Genomic DNA, 21,307 nt, shown 5'->3' on the forward strand with positions numbered 1-21,307 from the left:
TTACTGAATATCCAATTTTTTGGAAAGGCATATTTGCGCTATATTGCTTGTATTTTTCTTTCCACATACATATATATATACATTCCATATACGTATATAACTGCGCTCCCCACAAACATTCTGGATACCTGACACTTTTGGATTGAGGAAAAGCAATCTACATGAAGGGTTGAAGCTGCACCTTATTTTTATATATTTATTCACTATATCACATATTTACCTTAAGAGTTTGAATTTTCACTATTATTTAAGCACTTATTATAAGTCACTTATTTACCATTTAGTAATAGATTTAAGCACCAATAGATAACTTTTTTTGTTTGGGCTGAAGGAGTAGCAGCGCAGTACTAAGTCACTGCCTTTGATGCATGTAAACCCAGCTGAAATCCCAGTGTCCGCTCCTGTGATCTTGGGTAAATCACTTAATCTCCCTGTGCCTCAGACAGCAAAATTAGATTTACAAGGTAACAGTTCATTGTTCCTGCAAAATTCTGTGCACAGCACTGTGTATACTGTCAGCGCTATATGAAAATCTTTGCAGTAGTTTTAGCATCTTCTTTACCATATATATAAAATACTATGTGCACCACCAGTGCTTTGTCCTTTATTCATATTTAGTTTGGGTTTTTTTTATGTCCATCTTGGTGTTGGAGGGATCAGAAATAAAGGGATAATTATATTGTATATACAAATGTCAGTCTCATTTTCTTTTTGATTTCTTAAGTGACGATGACAAAGAAGTGCCCAAGAGTACATCAGAAACCAGATCAACAACAACCAGAAGCAGTACAACCAGAAATGGAGGGTAATGGAACATATTGAACTTTGATATTTCTCATTTTCCTACAGAACACTAGGATACAGAAAGGCTGCCTAACTGCTGTGGGCCTCTTGTAAATGAGTTTTCCATTTAACCCTGCGCAAAAATCCTCTGTTTTTTGAAGTGAAACTTCTTTAGTGGCACCTATTCTGATAGGGCAAAATTGGAGAGATGGAGACGAAATGTGAACTGGAAGTGACGTCTCCATCTCTCCAGCGCCGCCCCCCCCGCCACCGGCGCCGCTCCTAACGGGCGCCACTCCCCTCACACGGCCGATCACATATGCGGTGGTGGCGGTGATACACCGCTCCTAACAGCCGCCGTTCCCCGCTGCCCGCGGTCGGTGCCATGCCGCGCATGCACAGTTGTGATGGCGCCGCTGATGGACGGCACACATGCGCAGAAGCGACTGGCAGCGGCGCCATTCCCCCCACGCACCCGAAGGTTTGCCCAAATTAAAGATGGCTGCCCTGCGCGATTGCTGTGCATTGCGCATGCGCGCAGATCTGTTGAGAGCACAAGGCGGAGACGCGTCTTTTCGGTCTCCAATGTAATACTAAGGCCCCGCTGCCTCAGAACACGCGCCCGCACTGCATACAGGCGGCGCGTGGAAAGACACTTGACCGCTATCTGTGGTCTGTAGGGAGCGGGAGTGGCGGCCGGGAGGGGCGTGGTTTGAGCAGAGGGCTGCAGCGAGGGTCTCCTGGGCTGCAGCGGGGGTCTCCCGGGCTGCAGGAGGGACCCCCCACATGTCCTCTGCTGCTCTCTGTGCTATTCCCCCCCTCCACAGCTCCCATCCGATACACCCCCCTCCACAGCTCCCGTCCGATACACCGCCCCCCCCCCCCAGCGGATGGCTGCAGCGGGGGTCGGTCTCCCGGGCTGCAGGAGGGTGCTGCTGTCGACTGAAAGGTAAACAGCTCCCCGCCCTACACATGCCCTCACAGCTGATCCCTCCATCGACACACACACACACACACGCGCACATTACCTTTTGGAAGCTGACAGCTCCAGCTCCCGCCGCTGATAGGCTCACAAGCGCACCACGTGATGCGTAACCGCTCGGGATCGCAATTCTCTTGCATCCCCTGGCAGCTGACGCGTCACAGCGCGTAGTGAGTGTGCAGTGAGGGGGGACTGGGACTGGCTCGGGAGGAAACCCCTGCAGGTGAGAAACGCGCACGCGGCCGCGCGCCGCCGACGCAGCGGGACCAAAGCCTAAAGTTCATAAATAGTGGGCCTGGTGAGGTGGAGAGCTGTGCAGCCGCAGAGCGGCTGCTGAGGCTGAAAGGGAAAAGGGAAGAGCCTGGAAAATTCAAGATGGCTGCGGTTGCTATGAAGCCTGGGAGGGGTAGGCCGTGAAAACCACATACCGTGGGACAGTGGTCCTCACAGGTAATACAACATAGTGTGGGGGCCTGCTGAGGGGAGAGGGGGGAGACTAGGGAGGGGGTACAATGGAGACCCCCTACATACAGGGGAAGTGCAAAGAGACCTTACAAGAACCAATGACCCATACACCCAGCTCAGGCTCCTTATGAAGGGTCAGTGACCCCATACCCCCATGGCCCTGTACCTCTGCCGTGTGTGCTAGCTGCAGCCGTGTGCGCATCTCCGCCAGGGGGAAGAGAGTGGAGCTGCTCTGGTCATGTAACTTTGGAGGGGGGAAAAGAGCTGCTCAGGAGACTCAAACAGAGCCCCCCGTGTCTGCAGCTCCGTCGGGGGTGGGGGGAGGACACAGACAGAGAAAGACATACCACACACATACACTGACTGACACACATACACACTGACTGACACACATACATACACACACACACACACACACACACACACACACACACACACTGACTGACACACACACACACACACAGTGAATGACACACACACACACACAGTGACTGACACACACACACACATACACACACACTGACACACACACATAAACTGACTGACACACACACTGACTGACACACATATACACTGACTGACACACATACCTCCGCAGGGGGGCTGGGTGCCGCAGAACACACAGCCCGCAGCTCTGCCGGGGGGGGAGACTCAGACAGAGCCCCCGTATCCGCAGCTCCGTCGGGGTGGAGAGAGTCAGGAGAGGGGGGCAGGACACAGAGAGAGACACACACACACCCAAGGAATTCAGTTACTATAAATATAGACGTGCAAATAGCTAATACACGCAGTCAAACTTCTTTGTGTTTTGGAACTGAAATTGTGTTTTGATTTTTAATTATGTAGTCCTCTTTCCTCCACCCTAAGTGATTTTGAGGTGGGTAGGTGTATCTGACTACTTATCAGTGTGGTGCTGTACCTGTTTGGCAACCAGGTGGGCTGAGCTTCCGCCACGGGGAACCTGGGGTGTGTACTTACACTCGGTGCAGCGCCTCCACTGATGAGGGATCCCAACGTGGTGGGAGTGTGCCCTCACCAGAACAACCATACAGTAAATACACACAATGTGAATAAACAGTATTTACAGTGCATGAACGATAACTTCAATGAAACTCTCTTTGCATAAAATCAATACATCATTACATCATATGAACAACATTGCATCACCCTGAATGCATACCATCCCCTCACCCACATGTCCATCTGTAAGGATGTGCTCACCACAAACGAGACGGGACCGCGGTGCTGAGGTGGGATAGGAAATAACGCCACCCACAGCCACGAGGGCACGTCTTGATTGAAGAGTGGTCTGGGATTCCGGATCGGGGTAGGAGAGGTACGGTAGGTAGAGAGGCCGTTAGCCAAGTCCGGGGTTAGAGAGAGGGACGTTGTCGTTTACCGTAAGCCAGGATCGGGATGCCAGAGGTGCGGAGAGTCGTGTAGCCGTATGCCGAGTTCGGGATGCCAGAGGTACAGGAAGACGTAGCGGAAGCCGGTTCAGTTCACAAGGAAGTCTGCGAATTAGAATAAGGAGGCAGAGAGAGGTGAGAACAACTGGTTCTATGCTCAGCCAACGAGTCAGTGACTCTGCAAGGTATATATAAGAGAGAGGATCCAATAGCAGCGCAGCAAGGTGGAGGTGTGTGGAAAGGCCAGGTTACAGCAGGTATAGGTCCAGAAGGAGTCCCAGGGGAGGAGCCATAAAGCCCAGCAGCCTGACTGTATTTGGTGATGGCCATCAAAAGAGGTGTTGTGCCTTTAAGAGGCGGGAGCGCCTCCGTGTGGCCGCGCCTCCGTGAATCAGTGCCATCGGCTGTGTGCGCGGACCCACGCCCTGCTCCGAGAGCAGAAGAGAGAGGAAGACGTGCGCGCGCGCGCATAGGAGGAACAGCTGTCGGCGGCTTGCCTCCGGAGTCCATGTGCGCCGCGGGAGACCCAGACGGAGCTGCAGGTAAGTGAGGAGCACGCCGTGAGCGGCGTGACTCCAGAATCCTCACAGTACCCCCCCCTTCAGGGGCGACCTCCGGGCGACCATGATAAGGCTTGGAGGGATTCTTGCGATGAAAAGCCTGTAGAAGACGAGGTGCGTGAAGATCCCGGTGAGGAATCCATGAACGTTCCTCTGGTCCGAACCCCTTCCAGTGAACCAAGTATTGTACTCCTCCTCTGGAAATTCTAGAATCCAGGACAAACTGCACCTCGTATTCCTGTTGACCTTGAATCATAATCGGACGTGGAGAAGAAGTATTTTTGGAAAAGCGAGGACTCCGAAACACTGGTTTAAGTAAGGACACATGGAAGACCGAAGGTATCTTCATAGAAGGTGGAAGACGTAGCTCGTAAGCCACAGGATTAATCCTCCTAACTATGGTAAAGGGACCGAGGAACTTGGGAGCGAGCTTCATGGTAGGAACCTTCAAACGGATATTCCTGGACGAGAGCCATACCCTGTCTCCTGGGGCGAACTCCGGCACTTGGCGTCGAAGTCGATCAGCCTGGAGTTTCTGTCTCCCTGTAGCCACCCTTAAGTTCTCCTGAATCTTGGACCATAAGACCTTCAGGCGAGCGACGTGCTTGTCCACTGCTGGTACCCCTGAGGAGAGAGAAGAGAAAGGTGACCGAGACGGATGAAATCCAAAATTTATAAAGAATGGAGATTCTTGGGTAGAATCATTGCGAAGAGAGTTCAGAGCAAACTCGGCCCATGGAAGCAGATCCACCCAGTCCTCCTGTGTATCAGTTATAAAACATCGAAGGTATTGTTCCAGGTTTTGGTTGGCCCTCTCCGTCTGCCCATTGGTCTGTGGATGGTACCCAGAAGAGAACTGAAGCGAAATCCCCAACTTCTGGGAAAAGGCACGCCAAAACCTCGACACGAATTGAGACCCACGATCCGAGACAATGGTAGAAGGTACTCCGTGAAGACGAAAAATCTCCTGAATGAAGACATCTGCCAGCCTGGAGGAATTCGGTAGACCCCTCAAAGGAACAAGGTGCGACTGTTTGGAAAAACGATCGATGACCACCAGAATAGTATTTTTTCCTTTGGATTCTGGAAGCTCTACAATAAAGTCCATAGAAATATGGTTCCAGGGACGGTCTGGAATGGGTAAAGGTAGCAGAAGCCCAGCAGGTCTGACCCGAGGTACCTTGTTGCGAGCGCAAATACTACACGCCTTTACAAACTCCTCCACATCTTTAGCCCTCTCTGGCCACCAGAAGGTACGTTGAACCAGGTCGTTGGTCTTCCGTATCCCTGGGTGTCCTGCTGATTTAGAGGAATGACACCACTCGAGAACCTTCTTGCGGTGTTGAGGTGCCGTGTAGAGTCTTCCCTCCGGAACCTTGAGTCCCTCAGGAGTCCGTGACTGTTCGGATTGAATCTTGCCCATGATATCAAACGAATTAGCGGACAGGATACAACTAGAAGGAATAATAGACTCAAGTTGCTCTTCAGACCTGTCCTCCGCCAGGAACTGTCGCGATAGGGCGTCCGCCTTTAGATTCTTGGAGCCAGGAATGAAGGAGATGAGAAAATTAAATCGTGAAAAAAAACAAAGCCCAGCGGGCTTGTCGAGCGTTCAAACGCCGTGCCCCTTCTAGGTAGAGGAGATTCTTATGATCCGTCAGAATGGTAATGGGTGTCTCAGTACCCTCTAAGAAATGTCTCCACTCCTCTAAAGCCAACTTGATTGCCAAAAGCTCTCTATTCCCGACATCATAATTCCGTTCAGCGGACGAAAATCTCTTCGAGAAAAACGCACATGGGTGCAGTCTGGCTAAGGGAGATGTTCTCTGGGACAGAACAGCCCCAGCCCCAATGTCCGATGCATCCACCTCCAAGGTAAATGGGAGTTTAGGATCTGGGTGGGTGAGGATGGGAGCAGACACAAAAGCCCTTTTTAGCAGATCAAACGCCCTAATGGCGGTCTCCGACCAAGATGAAGGATCTGCACCCTTCTTGGTGAGGGCAGTTATGGGAGATACGGTGGACGAAAAATTGCGGATGAAACGTCGATAATAGTTTGCAAAACCTAAAAAGCGTTGCACGGCTCTAAGAGTAGTCGGACGAGGCCAGTCCAGAATAGCCTTAAGTTTTTCTGGATCCATATTGAAACCGGAGTCCGAGATGACGTAACCCAAAAATGCCACTGATTTGAGGTGGAACTGACATTTCTCCAGCTTCGCAAAAAGATGGTTCTCCCGAAGACGTAACAGTACTTGTTGAACATGTTTGATGTGTTCTTGAGTGGATTTAGAAAAAATGAGGATATCATCCAAGTAAACAATAAGAAATGAGTTCAGAATGTCCCGAAAAATCTCGTTGACAAAATCCTGGAAAACTGCTGGTGCGTTGCACAAACCGAACGGCATAACCAGATATTCGTAGTGGCCGTCATGGGTGTTAAAAGCAGTCTTCCACTCGTCCCCCTCTCGTATCCTTACTAAATTGTAGGCACCTCTTAGATCCAGCTTAGAAAAGATAGTTGCTCCCTGGAGACGGTCGAAGAGTTCCGGAATCAAAGGCAGAGGGTAGCGATTTTTACGAGTGATATTATTCAAACCCCGGTAGTCTATGCATGGGCGGAGAGAACCGTCCTTTTTCTTGACAAAGAAGAAGCCTGCTCCGACCGGGGAAGACGATTTTCTGATGAAACCCCTCTCTAAGTTCTCAGCAATGTAAGTGTTCATGGCCCTTGTCTCTGGGAGAGAGAGAGGATAGGATCTTGCCCTGGGAAGAGGTGCGCCCGGAAGTAGGTCAATAGGACAATCAAAAGAACGGTGCGGAGGTAGAACCTCGGAACGTGCCTTGTCGAATACATCACGGAATTCCCAGTACACAGAGGGTAAGGAGTTAATCTTCTCAGATAGGGTAGACAATCCACCAATTCTCTGGAAAATCTGGGTACATGTCTTGGCACAAGAAGGAGCCCACTGGATGGGTTCCTGATCCGTCCAGTCGATGCGAGGATTATGAAGTTGAAGCCAAGGAAGACCCAAAATCAGCTCAGCAGAAGGAGTGTGGATTACATCGAGGGTAATGATCTCCGTATGGACGTTGACGAACTGCAGTAGAAGAGGCACCGTCTGTAGCGTGATAAATGCTGGTTTAAGCGGTCGACCGTCAATGGCCTCCAGTCCTACCGGCGGACTCCTGTTGATCAAAGGGATATTGTTCAGTCTAGCAAAAGTCTCATCAATGAAATTACCTGCAGAACCGGAGTCAATGAACGCTTGTGCCTGAGTGTGAAACCCCTCTCCAGAAAGTGTATGGGCAAGATTATCCTGGTGGGAAGGATGCTCTGGACAATGGGAGAAAGTGTCAATATTCCCAACGAAACTCTCCGGGATCTCATTGGGAGCTGGCGTTTCCCGGTTTGTGAGGACACTGGGGTACAGCGTGACCGGAATTGCCACAGTACATGCAAAGACCGGCCTTGCGCCGACGCTGTTTCTCAGCAGGAGACAGCCTGTTGCCTCCCAACTGCATGGGTTCTGGAATGTCCCCGGAAGGAGGTAACGGAGCCACGAAGGAGGGAGCAAGAGTTCTTGAAACCCGTTGACGGTAATGAGAACGCTCGTATCTCCGCTCCAGCAGACGCTGATCCACACGAATGGACAGAGCGATCAACTCCTCCAGGTTAGTGGGACGATCTCGCGCGGCAAGCTCATCCTTTAGGGTTTCAGACAGACCTTGCCAGAATGCAGAAGATAGGGCCTCATTATTCCAACCTGTCTCAGCAGCAAGAGTGCGAAACTCCACTGCATACACGGCAACCGAACGATCTCCCTGGGTTATGTGGTGAAGAGCAGAAGCTGCCGTTAACCTCCGTGCGGGAGTATCGAAGACTCTTCGGAATTCCTCGACGAAGAGATCGATGTCCTGTGTGATAGCACCCTGTTGTTCCCAAATGGGGGAGGCCCACGCCAGTGCCTGGTCGGTGAGAAGGGAGTAGATGTAACCAACCCTGGAGACAGAAGACACAAAGCGAGAGGGAGAGAGACGAAATTGGACGAGACATTGGTTAATGAAACCCCGGCATCCTTGGGGATCCCCCGCATAGTGTCTGGGAGGTGGAATTCGTGGTTCCGGGGCAGACGGAGGTGTCGGAGCAGGACTAGCCGGTACAGGAGCTGCCACGGGTGAAGGTTGCTGAGTGAGGGCTCGAACCTGAAGAGTAAGGGCATGGACGCTTTGCTGCAACGTATCCGTCCGTTTATCTGCTTGGTCTAAATAAGTCTCTAGTCTGGAAAACAGAGCAGTATGGGCGTTTAAAGTGCGCTCCACCTCAGCGGGGTCCATGTTTGGGGGGCTGAGCATAATGTAAGGATGTGCTCACCACAAACGAGACGGGACCGCGGTGCTGAGGTGGGATAGGAAATAACGCCACCCACAGCCACGAGGGCACGTCTTGATTGAAGAGTGGTCTGGGATTCCGGATCGGGGTAGGAGAGGTACGGTAGGTAGAGAGGCCGTTAGCCAAGTCCGGGGTTAGAGAGAGGGACGTTGTCGTTTACCGTAAGCCAGGATCGGGATGCCAGAGGTGCGGAGAGTCGTGTAGCCGTATGCCGAGTTCGGGATGCCAGAGGTACAGGAAGACGTAGCGGAAGCCGGTTCAGTTCACAAGGAAGTCTGCGAATTAGAATAAGGAGGCAGAGAGAGGTGAGAACAACTGGTTCTATGCTCAGCCAACGAGTCAGTGACTCTGCAAGGTATATATAAGAGAGAGGATCCAATAGCAGCGCAGCAAGGTGGAGGTGTGTGGAAAGGCCAGGTTACAGCAGGTATAGGTCCAGAAGGAGTCCCAGGGGAGGAGCCATAAAGCCCAGCAGCCTGACTGTATTTGGTGATGGCCATCAAAAGAGGTGTTGTGCCTTTAAGAGGCGGGAGCGCCTCCGTGTGGCCGCGCCTCCGTGAATCAGTGCCATCGGCTGCGTGCGCGGACCCACGCCCTGCTCCGAGAGCAGAAGAGAGAGGAAGACGTGCGCGCGCGCGCATAGGAGGAACAGCTGTCGGCGGCTTGCCTCCGGAGTCCATGTGCGCCGCGGGAGACCCAGACGGAGCTGCAGGTAAGTGAGGAGCACGCCGTGAGCGGCGTGACTCCAGAATCCTCACACCATCATCACATCACCCTCAGTTCCTTTGATAATAATGTGCGTGTCCACAACCATAAAGAGAGTGTGAGTGTGAGGGATAGCGCTTCCCTGTGTTGGGGCCCGGTGGTGCACTTATTCTACTACCTCCCTGATCACTGCTCCTGATCAGGATAATCCTTGGACTCAGCAACACCGCACAGTGATCCCACGCCGCACTGCGGTGCTCTCTGCAGGAATGGATACTCTTTCTGCACTCAGGCTGCACGGGCATTCAGGCACTGTCCTGCAGCATGTCTCTTCCTCTTCTGGATATGATGAAGGAGTCCCTGTCTTAAGGCAGTCCCTATCACATACAGTATCCTCTAGTGTCTCAGGGGACTAACTCGGCCCTGGGGTATACCTCTACCCTAGTCTCTGCATGCAGAAGATCTCTTCCTGTAGATTCTGTCTGATCCCAGACTCTGGCAGCTCACCACGTGCAACTGGCACTGGTGATATTACACACACTGAATACCTTAGAAAACACCCCCCCCGTTCTTTCTATGAGGGGCCTCTCACTGACACAGTCAACTAACTGCTGTGGCTGCACTACAAAGCCACACTGTCACTTCTAGTCAGAGCACACAGCACTGCAGCTGTGCCACTGACTAGACTTCGGCCTCGGGCATCCGTGCTGAGGTGTGCTGCTGCTCTGAACTGAGCCCCTGCAGCCGCAATGAGAGCGGCTTTAGCAGGGGCTCGCGCACGCGTCCGTACGCTTGGGGAAGCATGTGTCTGACGGAGTTTTGAAATTTGGCGCTCGCCGGAGCGCAGGGCTGGTCACGTGAGCGGTTCGCCCAATGAGGGTGAACCAGCTCTTTGACGTCACTGGGCCGCCCTCAGACCCGCCCCCGACACGCCCACAGATGGCGCGCTGTGTAAGGCCAGGGAAAGCACCGCTTTCCCTGAGCCTCAGCGCGCCTCAGCCCGGATCAAAGCACTATGTCCCAGGCCTTACACACACCTAAGGGCAGGGTGCCTACCTAAGGGGCCTTCCCTATGACTTACCCACTAACCTAGTGGGGAGTGGGACCTACCTGGGGCCTGGGGGTAACCTGGCCTAGTGTAAGAGCCACTTGCTCCTTACACACTTCCTCCACCTTCCTGCTCCCAGCTCCAACTGACTAGCGTGGTCCCTGCAACATTGTATCCTTCTCCCACAGGAGAAGCTGCAAACCCTATTTGCTGGATGGCTGCACATGATGTGGGTTAAAGGACAGACCCCAGAGGCTGCTGGAAATTGAAGTCCACTCAGGACCTCTTTAGCATTGGGACGCGTGCACTATCTTTACTGCGCCTGTGCGAAGCTATAATGGCCGCCGCTATGCGTAACTGCACCTGCGCGACCTCTAGAGGGCCTTCCTGCCTCTCTGCCTTCGCAATGGTGAACCGGGGAGCTAAAGGGGACGACCAGGCTACATTTGAAAACATCACCATCACAAATACAATTTCTGTGACAAAAGACAAAGAAGTTTCACTTACTATGCGCGTGCACAGCACACACAGCTTTTTTTGTTTCCACAGTGTAGGTTTTTTGCAGGTTAAGATAAATGTAACTTTCACTGACCCACATAAAAGTTTTTTTTCTGTGTTTTTGTGCCTGAGCTTTCTTGATATCCCTGTTTATTCTATAGATGTATTAAATCATACATCAGTGGTATCAATAAATTTGATTTTACTTTCTTAGTGGCAAGAATAACCCAGACATCCCCAAATTGACCTCGTGGACAACAGGACCAAAAAGCCCAAATATCAAAACTGCACCTGGAAAGGTCACTGTCATCAGAGATGGAAGGTATTCTATTTTATTGTTGTACACGGGTCATAGATAAACTTGTACGTCTTTTATTTTGTTACTTATTTATACTTTTTTGGTAAAAAAATAGCCGTTTTTCTGGATAAATTAGGGATGTCACTGTGATTAAAAGGATTTTCGTTTAGACATTTGCTTTTGATGAATTTGAGATAAAGTCATCAAAAAACTGAAAAATCCATCTGGATGGAATTCCCGGGAATGTTATTTGTAAGTTGACTACAGATATGTTTTATATCTATCCACTGATTTTCATGTTTTAAACACTCATAAAAATGCAAACTAATACTATCACAATAAATAAGGGGCTTCAGACACCAATATAGAAAATGGTTTTCCATGCTTATTATGAGTAACTGGTGAAAGAACCATCAAGGCTAATGATGCAGGTTGTTGCAGAACCTTGTAATCAGCCTTCTTCACCTAATGGCTAAAATAATATATGAGAGCAATATGTAATAGTGTACACAACCTTCATTAGTATACAGTATTGCTTCTTTATCCTTCTTGCTACTGCAGGCCTTAAAAGTAAAAAAGGTACAGTTATTTTGTACATCAAAATCTAATTTCGACTTTCTATTCATTTGCTACAGTGATGATGATAACAAAGTGCCAAAGACTACAGCAGAAAGCAGGTCAACAACAAGGACCATTGAAACCAGCAATGAAAGGTATTATCTATGGATGGATGTAATCATTTTTTTTTTTACTTTTTATTTATTTGTAGTTTTTTGAATGGGGTACAGAAAAACAAGATCGGGACTATAGGGGTACACAGTGCATATACAGATACAATATGGAACTTGCATGTCGCTTTTTTGTATACTATGATGTAGTAAATCATAATCCAGACATTAACATTGTAAATAAATAAGGAAACCCAAATAAGTAAAATGGGGATAGGGACGGGTCACCTTCGTTCTTTCCACTAATCTGCTATTAATTTATTCTTCCCATCTCCTCCGAAAAAGTGGAGGGGGAGATGGTCTAAGGCCTGGGACATGGTCAGCGCTTATGCGCTGAGCCGTGCTGCTGCTCGGCACTGAACCCCTGCAGCCGCAATGAGAGCGGCTTTAGCAGGGGCTCGCACATGCGTCAGCACACTTGGGGAAGCGTGTGTCTGACGGCGTTTTGACATTTCCCCGCTTGCCGGAGCGCAGGGCCGGTCACGTGAGTGGTTCGCCCAATGAGGGCGAACCAGCTCCGTGACGTCACTGGCCCACCCCCTGATGACGCGCTGTGTACGGCCAGGGAAAGCACCGCTTTCCCTGAGCCTCAGCACTGTTTAAAGGCACTATGTCCCAGGCCTAAGAGTGTGCTTTGTGCTTCTGAACTCTTGATGCCCTGGCTGGAAGAGTTGAAGGCCCGAGGCGAAGCCGAGGGACTTCAACCCAGCCAGGGCATTATTGGCAGTAATGCCCTGTTCTGAGGGGATTATTACTATTATAGGCTAAATGTAGGCTTATTTCATAAATAATAGACACTTTTGTATAGTTAAATAGATTTTTTTATTAAAATAAAATGGTAAATACATGAAAACACCTCTATATACTCTTACACTGCAGATATCTATATCCACGAACTGCCGCCCCCACTGTGTACACACACACACACACACACAACAGCACACCACACACAACACAGCACACCACACTCAACACAATGCCTCTACACACATACACACACACTGGAGCTCTAGACACATAACACAGCACCTCCTCTACACTCACTACACAGCACCTCTACACACAGAGCAGCAGCTCTATACACACACACACAAACTCTGCTGCTACAGTACACACAAATGCTACACCCATAAACACTGCTACTGACACACACACACACACACACACACACACACACACAAGCTCTATACACACACACACACACACACACACACACATCAGCTCTACACTCACACAAACTGCACAACACACACACACTGCAGCCACAATCAAAAATGCAGCCACTTACTAAACTTTGCACTCTCCCCCCCCCAGCTCTACACACAGCACAACACAACACTGCACCTCTATACACAACACACTTACTTCTTTGCAGTCTCTCTCCCCTCCCCCTCCCCCGCTCCGCCTCCCCCTCCCCCCTCCCAATCCCCCTCCCCCCTCCCAATCCCCCTCACCCCCTCCCAATCCCCCTCCCCCCTCCCAATCCCCCTCCCCTCCAATTCAACTGAATCTGCTCAGAAAATCTCAGTCAGCTCAGGAGGGGGAGGAGTCAACCCGTGGCTGATACTTTTTGACCAATCCCCTGCCATGTCGCAGAGCTTTTACTTAATTCAAACCAATCCCCCCTGTCTCAGCTGTTCTGAAAGCTGATTGGCTGGAAATAAACAGATTGAAAACTGCATTTTGCAAGCTGCTGAAATTCAGAGTATTACTGTGGATAAAGAGAGCAGGGTTTTCAATAATGCCCTGAATTTTACTGGTTTAGCCTATAATTATATATAATATATTTTCTTTGTAGGAACAATAACTCAGACATCCCAAAACTGACCTCCTGGACTACTACAAGTGTAACAGAGACTAGAGAACCAGACACCAAACCAGGAACTGGGAAGATCACTGTCCTCCGAGATGAAAGGTATTTTTTTTATTGGTACACAGGGAATATTCATCGAACATTATTGGCTGCATAATGGTTTTTTAACACACAGATTCGAAAAATAATCGTTAATCGTTACAGAAGAGTTAACAATAGATAAATAGGGATTCTCCTTATAACAACAACACTGGCTAACTTATTCTACTTGTACAGTAGATACTGTATAATTATTATTGATTAGTAGTGAAGAAGCCATCAGAACTAATTATGGAGCTCTTTGCAGGACTGTATCAGCTTTTTCCGCAAATGGCTAAAGCAACAAGTGAGAGCAACATGTAATACAAATGTGAAAATACATCACAGTCCATTGCTACTGTACATTGTTTTTTTGTTTAACCAGGCATAATGCTGTGGGGCATGTGCTGATGTTTGGCATCTCATTGTGCATTGATGATAGGAGAGATGTGTCTAGATCAGCTGAAAAGAAGGACAACTACTACAAGTAAACCTCTTAGACAAATGTGTACACTTTGGATGCCCAGTTATTCTATGATGAGCTCTACACATTGTATAATTTTGCAGGCAAAATGACCAGGGTAGAGGTGAATAGTGGGTAGAGCAGGGACATGAAGTGGGCTGCAGTTAGTTGGAAATGTTTGGATGTAGGAATTGGAATGCTGGACATAAGGATTTGATTCCAGAGATCTTGATAAATTGTTTAGCAAAATGATGCCACCACTAAGTACATAATTGGCTCAAAAATGTGGTTAAATGCTCTAGTGTCTTGTTCTAGAGTAGACACATATTGTAGGACAGGGGTGCGCAAATGGTTTTGTCTGCACTCCTTCTCATGCCCCCCCTTACCTTTTTCTCTGTGGTTTTCTGATTTTACAATGTCATGTGACCCACGGCATCATTTGCCGTGTCACCAGAAGCCGTCGAAGACAAGGTAAGGGACATACAGAGGCCTCATGCACTCCCCTGGCATTTAATTTAAATGTTGTGGGGAAGCGCACGGAGCTTCTGTAAGTGCCTCCCCCCATAGAAAATGTTGCACCCCCCAGTTTGCGCACCCCTGCTGTAGGGTGTGATTAATTAGTGTATGTTAAGTTTATGGAAAATTTCCAAGGACAATCAATGTATTACAGTAGTTGTCCTGTTAATATTCACATTGGATGAAATGTGACCGTCACAGAGATGTGCAATATTTTTTCATATAATCCCCATATTTGTTGGATTTTTTAGAGTGCAAGTTTGTCATAAATCTATTGCAGACTGAGGTTTTGACATTACTTTCCTTGTGCTGTCTTGGAATTAGGATGGTGCATCAGAGCTAGAAAAAAAGTGAGGATTGTACATACAGAAGATACATTTCTCTTAAACAAGAAGATATTGTTTGCACGTCTTTAGGGGTGTTTTATACCCATTGGGGATGTACAGGTAAAGGGCAGCAGAGAGGGAGGAAGATATTGTACATTAAAAAGAGATACATGAGGTCTCCATGGCTTCTGTGCAACTGCATACACATTGGCCCATTATAGGGAATAACTATCCACAAGACACTCTACATCTCTCCAAGACCAATCCAGTCACAAAAACTCTGAAGATGAAAGATATGTTAGACTTAGCTAGGTGAAGTCAAAATGTGATACAAGCAATAGATTTTGCAAAGTAGACACTCTAATGGGAACATTATTTGTATATACTGTAATATATTTTCTTCGTAGGAACAATAACTCAGACATCCCCAAACTGACCTCCTTGACTACTACAAGTGTAACAGAGACTAGAAACCCAGACATCAAACCTGGACATGGAAAGATCACTGTTCTCAGAGATGAAAGGTATTTTTTTATAGATACACAGGGAATATTTGTCACAGGAGACCAGGCAATTTACACCTTTTTAACCGGGATCATTCACTGAGCAAAACAAGGTAATGAAATAAATTGTAGTTTATTCGCACAATATCGCTTACACACAACAGAACACAAAATACAGATGAAAAGACACACTTGGGGTAAAAAACTAGACTTTCCTAGGTGCAAGGAATTTGACCCTGACCGGGACTTAGCCCGGAATCTCCTGGTTCCCAAATCGGCGTGAAGTTCCACACGCCACCGCTCACTTCTCTTCTGAGAACGGACTTTCTTGACCACGAGCTACAGTACCATCGATCCTCTGGAACCGAAATCGGCATCAAATACCAGCCATGGCCGCTTCGTTCGATTTTGATAACTTGATTGCAAAAGTAGGGACTTAGAATCCGGCAGGCAGACTTTTCTGGCTTGAAATCAAAGCCGGTTGCTCTGCTATTCGTGCAAGAGCAACTTTGAAAAGCCCGCCCACGCTCTTTCTACTTGGAATCTCCGCTCTCATTGGCTCAGACATTCTTTATAGTATTCTGAGCTTCACTCATGAAACTCAGCCGCCAATCATCGTGTGGGAACGTTCTCGGCAGCCAATCAGAGCCAAGCCGGTATGAAAAGCCAGGTCAGCAGGAAATATGAAATTGCCAAGGGACATGCGCAAGTTTGCCACCTCCGTCCCTGGCTATCTCAATGCCACCTGCTGGTTAAGGCTCCACTAGGTCTGGCAGAGCAAATGGCAGCCCAGATGACTTCCATTGTTCCCCGGACTTGGGTACTTGATCCCTTCCCTGCCACCCAAATGGCTTCCACACCTCCTGCATCCTCGACTACTTTGAACTCCGATATCGAGCAGACTTACTGACTCCTATGGGTTAGCCCTGGCAGTCTGTTTGGGCATCGGTTCCGAAAGTCCCAGTGCATTACAGTGCATTACAGTGCATTACAGTATATTAATAATGCATGGTTAATAAACTCCTAAGTCTCTTGGTATGGGGAATAGAATAGAAAGATGTACTTGTATTCCTATCAGCCTTATTCCCCTTACACTATCTTTTGGGACTTAGTCTGGACTCTTAGTCCCCCACAACCTTATCTATGGTTTGGGCACCCACATACCCAATACAGGTTCTGAGTCACCTGGGCACTAGCTGGGGTACCTCCCTTAATCTAAGGTTCCCCTCAGCTACAGGGACACTTGTTCATCTCTGTGCCCCATTTACCTTTCTGGGTTATGCTGAAGCAGATTACCCTAGTGGTGAGTCGCGCTTGCGTTTTCATGGGGAGATATTGCCGGGACAATGTGCCTACATGAATCCGAGAATCAAGCCTGATTCCTTTGTACATTTTATCGGGAACTGAGAACTCCGGACCCCGACTACCTAGGCACATTCTAACAACAATTCCTCAGCAAAATCCCAGTTGAAACTCATCCCCATAGCAATCCCTACTCGCTGGCATGCCCGTAAAGGTAAAAACACAAAAAAATACTTTATTTACGCAAAGTACAGTTGAAGCATACAATGTTACTGGGCTCAAGAGCTAACTTTCTTGAACCCTTATACACGGGTCAGGGGTAACCAAAAATGATGGGTAGAGGTGACAAGGGAGCGGGACACCATGCACATGTAAAAGAGAGATCACAAAAATAGTACAGTACTGTATAGCACAAAAATGATAATCCTATGAAATTCTGCAAAGGTTATACTCACAAGCAGACAGTGAGTAAAGGCATTTCACACATAAAGTGTACACGAACAGTAGTCCCACGTAGAGGGGCATCTGGGGACCAGGATGGGATGGAAAGGGTGTACTACAGCAGAGGACAAGAACACACCATAGCGCAAACTGTGCAACAATTAAATGAATTAAAAAACACTTCACAAGTGCTCACTTACAGAGTATAAGAAGTTATCAGGTAATAAGGAATCAGAGGTACAGGCATATGATGATCTCACCGCCCCTTCCTCTCCAGGAATCGCGATTAGGTTTGGAATGGAGACGCTCTGCCACAGGTGCTCCTAATTGAGGCCGATTCCTGATGAAGCTAGTTCTCTAGCGAAACGCGTCAAATCGAGGCAGATACCAAGACACGTGGAGGAGAGACGCTGAGCTGTTCGTTGCTTCTTGCGGCCTCAATTAGGAGCACCTGTGGCAGAGCGTCTCCATTCCAAACCTAATCGCGATTCCTGGAGAGGAAGGGGCGGTGAGATCATCATATGCCTGTACCTCTGATTCCTTATTGCCTGATAACTTCTTATACTCTGTAAGTGAGCACTTGTGAAGTGTTTTTTAATTCATTAAATTGTTGCACAGCTCGTGCTATCGTGTGTTATTGTCCTCTGCTGTAGTGCACCTTATCCATCCCATCCTGGTCCCCAGACGCCCCTCTACGTGGGACTACTGTTCGTGTACACTTTATGTGTGAAATGCCTTTACTCACTGTCTGCTTGTGAGTATAACCTTTGCAGAATTTCATAGGATTATCATTTTTGTGCTATACAGTACTGTACTATTTTTGTGATCTCTCTTTTACATGTGCATGGTGTCCCACTCCCTTGTCACCTCTACCCACTACATCCCAGGGGAAACGAAGACTTTCCCATCTTGTCTAGGTTGAGTGGGTATCCTTTGTTTATTCATTTTAGTTTTATTATATATGTTTATTGCACTTTTGTGGGTTATTTTCTTGTAGTGAGCCCTGGTTACCAGAGGGTGTCACTATTTCACTGTTTTAATTTGGATTATTTCTTTGTGGCACTATCTCCTCTTGAGCGCCAACCCTGGTTATTTTCTTGTAACCAAAAATGGGCTTAACCTTTATTTGAGAGCCTGTTACCCCCTACCGTCACAATATTCATCTAAACTTATTGGCGGCATAATGGATTTTATATTATTCAGGAGACAGATTTGAAACATGATTTTCAATTGCAAAATCTCAATCTTTGCCAGTGTTGTAGTTATAAAGGAGACAGATTAGTTACCAATTGAAAAATAAGGATTTTCCTCTTATCACAACAACACTAGCTAAAGTATTCTATTTGTGGATATCATTATTTAAGTAATAATCCCCGAAGAACAGGGCATCACTGGCCAATAATGCCCTGGCTGGAAGAGTTGAAGGCCCGAGGCGAAGCCAAGGGACTTTAACCCAGCCAGGGCATTATTGGCCAGTAATGTCCTGTTATTTGGAGATTATTACTATTATAGGCTAAATGTAGGCTTATTTCATAAATAATACACTTTTTTATAGTTAAATAGATTTTTTAATTAAAATAAATTGGTAAATACAAGAAACCACCTCTATAACGCTGACACTGCAGATCTCTATATACTGCCGCCCCCTCTGTGTACACACACACACACACACACACACATAGCACCTCTACACACACACAGCAGCTCAACACATAACACAGCAGATCTACACACACACAAACTGCTGCTACACACACACACACAACAGCACACCACACACAACACAGCACCTACACACACCTACACTCACACACACACACACACACACACATACACTGGAGCTCTACACACACAACACAGCAACTCTACACTCACAACACAGTCCCGCTACACACACAACACAGCACCGCTACACACACAACACAGCACCGCTACACACACAACACAGCAGCTCTACACACACAACACAGCAGCCCTACACACACACACACAACACAGCAGCTGTACACACACAACACAACACAGCAGCTCTAGACACACACAAACCAGCAGCTCTACACACACAACACGGCAGCTCTACACACACACACAACACAGCAGCTCTACACACACACACACACACACACACACACACACACACACACACACACACACACACACACACACACACACACACACACACACACACACACACACACACACACACACACACACACACACACACACACAACACAGCAGCTCCACACACACACATAACACATCAGCTCTACACACACACACATAACACATCAGCTCTACACACACACAACACAACACAGCAGCTCTGTACACACAAAACACAGCAGCTCTACACACACACACACACACACACACACACACACACACACACACAACACATCAGCTCCACACACACAAACACAGCAGCCCAACACACACACACAACACAGCAGCTGTACACACACACACACACAACACAGCAGCTCTACACACACAACACAGCAGCCCTACACACACACACACACACACACAACACAGCAGCTCTACACAAACACAAACCAGCAGCTCTACGCACACACAACACGGCAGCTCTACACACACACACACACAACACGGCAGCTCTACATACACACACACACACACACACACAACACAACAGCTCTGCACACACACATAACACATCAGCTCTACACACACACACACAACACACAACACAGCAGCTCTGCACACACACAACAGAGCAGCTCTACACACACACACAAAATACAGCATCTCTACACACACACACACACACAACACAGCAGCTCCACACAAACACACAACACAGCAGCTCTACACACACACAACACAGCGGTTCTACACACACAAAACACAGCAGCTCTACACACACAAATTCTGCTGCTACACACACAAACTCTACTGCTACACACACATGCTACACCCATGAACACTGCTGCTGACACTGACACACACACACACACACACACACACACACACTGGAGCTCTACACACACACACTGGAGCTCTATACACACACACATCAGCTCTAAACACACAACACAGCTAATCTACACACACACAAACTGCTGCTACACACACATATAACAGCACAACACAACACACACCCTGCTGCTGTACCCATAAACAATGCTACTGACACACACACACACACACAATAAAAAATGCAGCTACTTACTAAACCAGGGGTGAGGAAACTTTTTATGCTGAGCCCCCCTTTTCATCCATGACATTTCTCGCCCCCCTCCTGCCTGATGTAATCAAAATCACATGAAAAAAAAAAAACCTTTATTAAACAGTATACAATGTAAATACTAATATGTCTAAATATGTATTTCAACAGCTTGTGCTTTCAAAATTAGGCTGCGTCCACCGCTGAGAGCGGTCACATCACTAACTCTCCAAACATGAGCACAAGGTGTCCTGCATAATTTTGCAAGCACGAGCGGGGGGGGGGGGGCATGGATCGGGGCTATTTCTGTGTGTGTTCGCGTGTGGCTGTGTGTGTGTGCGCATTGACTGCTGCTGAGCATGCTTCAAAGTCAATTTTGTTTGTCTCCCCAAGCACCTAGCTTGGGAGAGCGTACGCCCCCCAGTTTGTGCACCGCTGCATTCAATCACAACACCCATACACACACACACACAATCACAACACAGACACAGCACACATATTCAATCTCAACACACAAACACACACACAATCACAACCAACATACTCAACTCAATCACAACCAACATACACATACTCAATCACACCACAAACACACAATCAATCACAACACACACAATCACAACCAACACAGACACAACACACACATATCACAACACAGATACAACCAACACACAATCACAACACACACCACAATCACAACCAACACAGACAACACACACTCAATCACAACACACTCCCCCCCTTCTCTCCCTCCCCCACAGTTGAAATTACTACTACTGTACTGCATGCTCTGGCCCCCCTTGCTGCTGAAC

At 48.0% G+C, this 21,307-nt stretch overlaps 1 protein-coding gene across 13 annotated transcripts in view; it reads left to right on the top strand.

Moving 5' to 3' along the window:
* ZNF185 (zinc finger protein 185 with LIM domain) overlaps window positions 1-21,307 on the top strand; it is a 396,414-nt gene that overhangs the window by 249,911 nt on the left and 125,196 nt on the right. For all 13 annotated transcript variants that reach the window (XM_075572684.1, XM_075572683.1, XM_075572693.1 and 10 more), the window contains 5 exons: window positions 725-805; window positions 11,055-11,162; window positions 11,774-11,851; window positions 13,665-13,781; window positions 15,470-15,586. In XM_075572684.1, coding sequence (XP_075428799.1) covers window positions 725-805; window positions 11,055-11,162; window positions 11,774-11,851; window positions 13,665-13,781; window positions 15,470-15,586 — 501 coding nt within the window. The remainder of the gene's footprint in view (window positions 1-724; window positions 806-11,054; window positions 11,163-11,773; window positions 11,852-13,664; window positions 13,782-15,469; window positions 15,587-21,307) is intronic.

This window comes from Ascaphus truei, chromosome 16 (assembly GCF_040206685.1).
Source record: "Ascaphus truei isolate aAscTru1 chromosome 16, aAscTru1.hap1, whole genome shotgun sequence".
Taxonomy (NCBI): domain Eukaryota; kingdom Metazoa; phylum Chordata; class Amphibia; order Anura; family Ascaphidae; genus Ascaphus; species Ascaphus truei.